The sequence below is a fragment of the Cladosporium halotolerans genome (assembly GCF_011745625.1).
Source record: "Cladosporium halotolerans strain TM138-S3 chromosome Unknown Sca373, whole genome shotgun sequence".
Lineage (NCBI taxonomy): Eukaryota > Fungi > Ascomycota > Dothideomycetes > Cladosporiales > Cladosporiaceae > Cladosporium > Cladosporium halotolerans.
Window position 1 is genome coordinate 1 of NW_027191807.1, and position 1779 is coordinate 1779.

At 51.9% G+C, this 1779-nt stretch overlaps 1 protein-coding gene across 1 annotated transcript; it reads left to right on the forward strand.

The window, feature by feature from the left end:
• Positions 1 to 41: 41 nt before the first annotated feature.
• On the forward strand, positions 42 to 1712 carry WHR41_09645 (uncharacterized protein; the record flags this gene model as incomplete). The annotated part of the gene is made up of 1 exon (XM_069378247.1): positions 42 to 1712. The coding sequence occupies one exon, from the start codon at positions 42 to 44 to the stop codon at positions 1710 to 1712; it is 1671 nt and encodes a 556-aa protein (XP_069224761.1).
• Between the last annotated feature and the right edge of the window lie 67 nt (positions 1713 to 1779).

Here is a 1779-nt window from a genome sequence, read left to right on the forward strand (position 1 = left end):
GCTTGTCACATCTGAGCGTCACAAGCGACGCTTTCAAGGACATGATACTGGCTGCTAATCCAGAAGCTGGACACGCATTGATCAATGCTGCCACTACACTGAGGCCTCGGATCAAGAGACAGTTTGAAGAGCAACAGCTTGTCGTCATCCAGTGGCTCACTAGGTCGCTGAGCTGCTTCCACATCTCGACCGACACTTGGAAAGCGAGGCATGGCCACAAGCACTTCCAGGCCGTGAATTGTCAGTTTGTGGACGAATACGGAGTGCTCAGACAGGTACTCCTAGATCTCGTTGAGGTGGATGGTGAGCAACGCAAGACTGGCGCCTATCTTGCCTCGCTTCTCATCAAGACATGCCAGGACTACTCGCTACTTCACAGACTTGGTTGGATCACCTCTGACAATGTCACTGTCAACGACACGCTTGTCCGCTCCATCGAGGCTCACATGCACGACTCTGGCATCCCAGATTGGACCGAGAAGGCACGACGGCTGCGCTGCATTGGTCATATCATCAATCTAGCGACTCAAGCTTTCATGTTCGCTGACAATGCAGAAGCAGCCGAGATCGCGTACACACGTGCTGAACTTTCTCAACTCGACAATCAACTTGACAATGAAAGTCTCTTTAGCATGGAGTCCACGAATGACGGACTTGTCAAGCATCCGGCCTTACAGAAACTCAAAGCGCTTGCGGTTGCTTTGCGAGAAGATAGGTTCTGGCAGGCATTCAAAACGGTAGCAAGAGGCTTCCCGGAGCTACCCTCGACTGTTCCCAAGGTTCCGGGCGAGACACGCTGGAACGGATGGCTACTAATGATTGAGGAGGCTTTCCAGACAAGGCCTATTCTGGATGCGCTGCTGGCGCGATGTCACGACTCTCTCGAGCTGATGATACTGTCAGACGGAGATTGGCGGCTTCTCAAGCATATTGCAGAATTCCTCACACCCTTTAAGGAGGTCACTAAGAAGAACGAGGGCCACAAGACGACACTCGACAGCTTTCAACCGAGCATGGAGTTTTTGATAAATCACTTCGAGAAGCAACAGATCCTCCACACACGCCGTGAGGTCATGCTCAGGCCAATCAACACTGCCTGGCTGTTGTTCGAGAAGTACTACAGTCTCATTGATCAATCAGGCGCATATGTCACAGCACTTCTCTTGCACCCTGAGCGTCGAGTGAAGTGGCTCAAGAAGCGTTGGACGACCACCGAGAAGAAAAAGTGGTTGACCAGTGGCTTGAAGCGAGCAAGAGACCTGTGGCTCGACTACAAGCAGCGGCTACAGCCAGAGTCTACAGTCACTGCTGCCAGTACAGAGAGTCTATCAGCATTTGAGAAGTGGCAACAAGACCAAGATGTCGTTCCGGATGAAGACGACTTCACTGCGTTCATCAATGCACAGCCGTGCAAGCTACCCATAGTAGGCGAGCGGCAATTGAGCGTGATAGAATGGTGGACTTCACCGCTTCAAAGACAATCTTATCCCGCGTTGTCACAGCTAGCGATTGACGTCTTGTCCGCATTTGCGATGAGTGCAGAGTCTGAACGGACTTTCAGCAGTGCAAGGCGAACGACCTCGTGGGAGCGTTCCCAACTGGACAGTGCTACGATCAGGCATTCAGAGCTGTCCAAAGACTGGCAGAGGAAAGGAATTGCTGATATGAGGGTCGACGGCGACGGCACAGACAGCGATGACAACGATGGCTGAATGACACCTGATTGCTGATTGATTTCTGATTGAGCGCCCACCTGACTGATTTGATTCCTGATTGAGC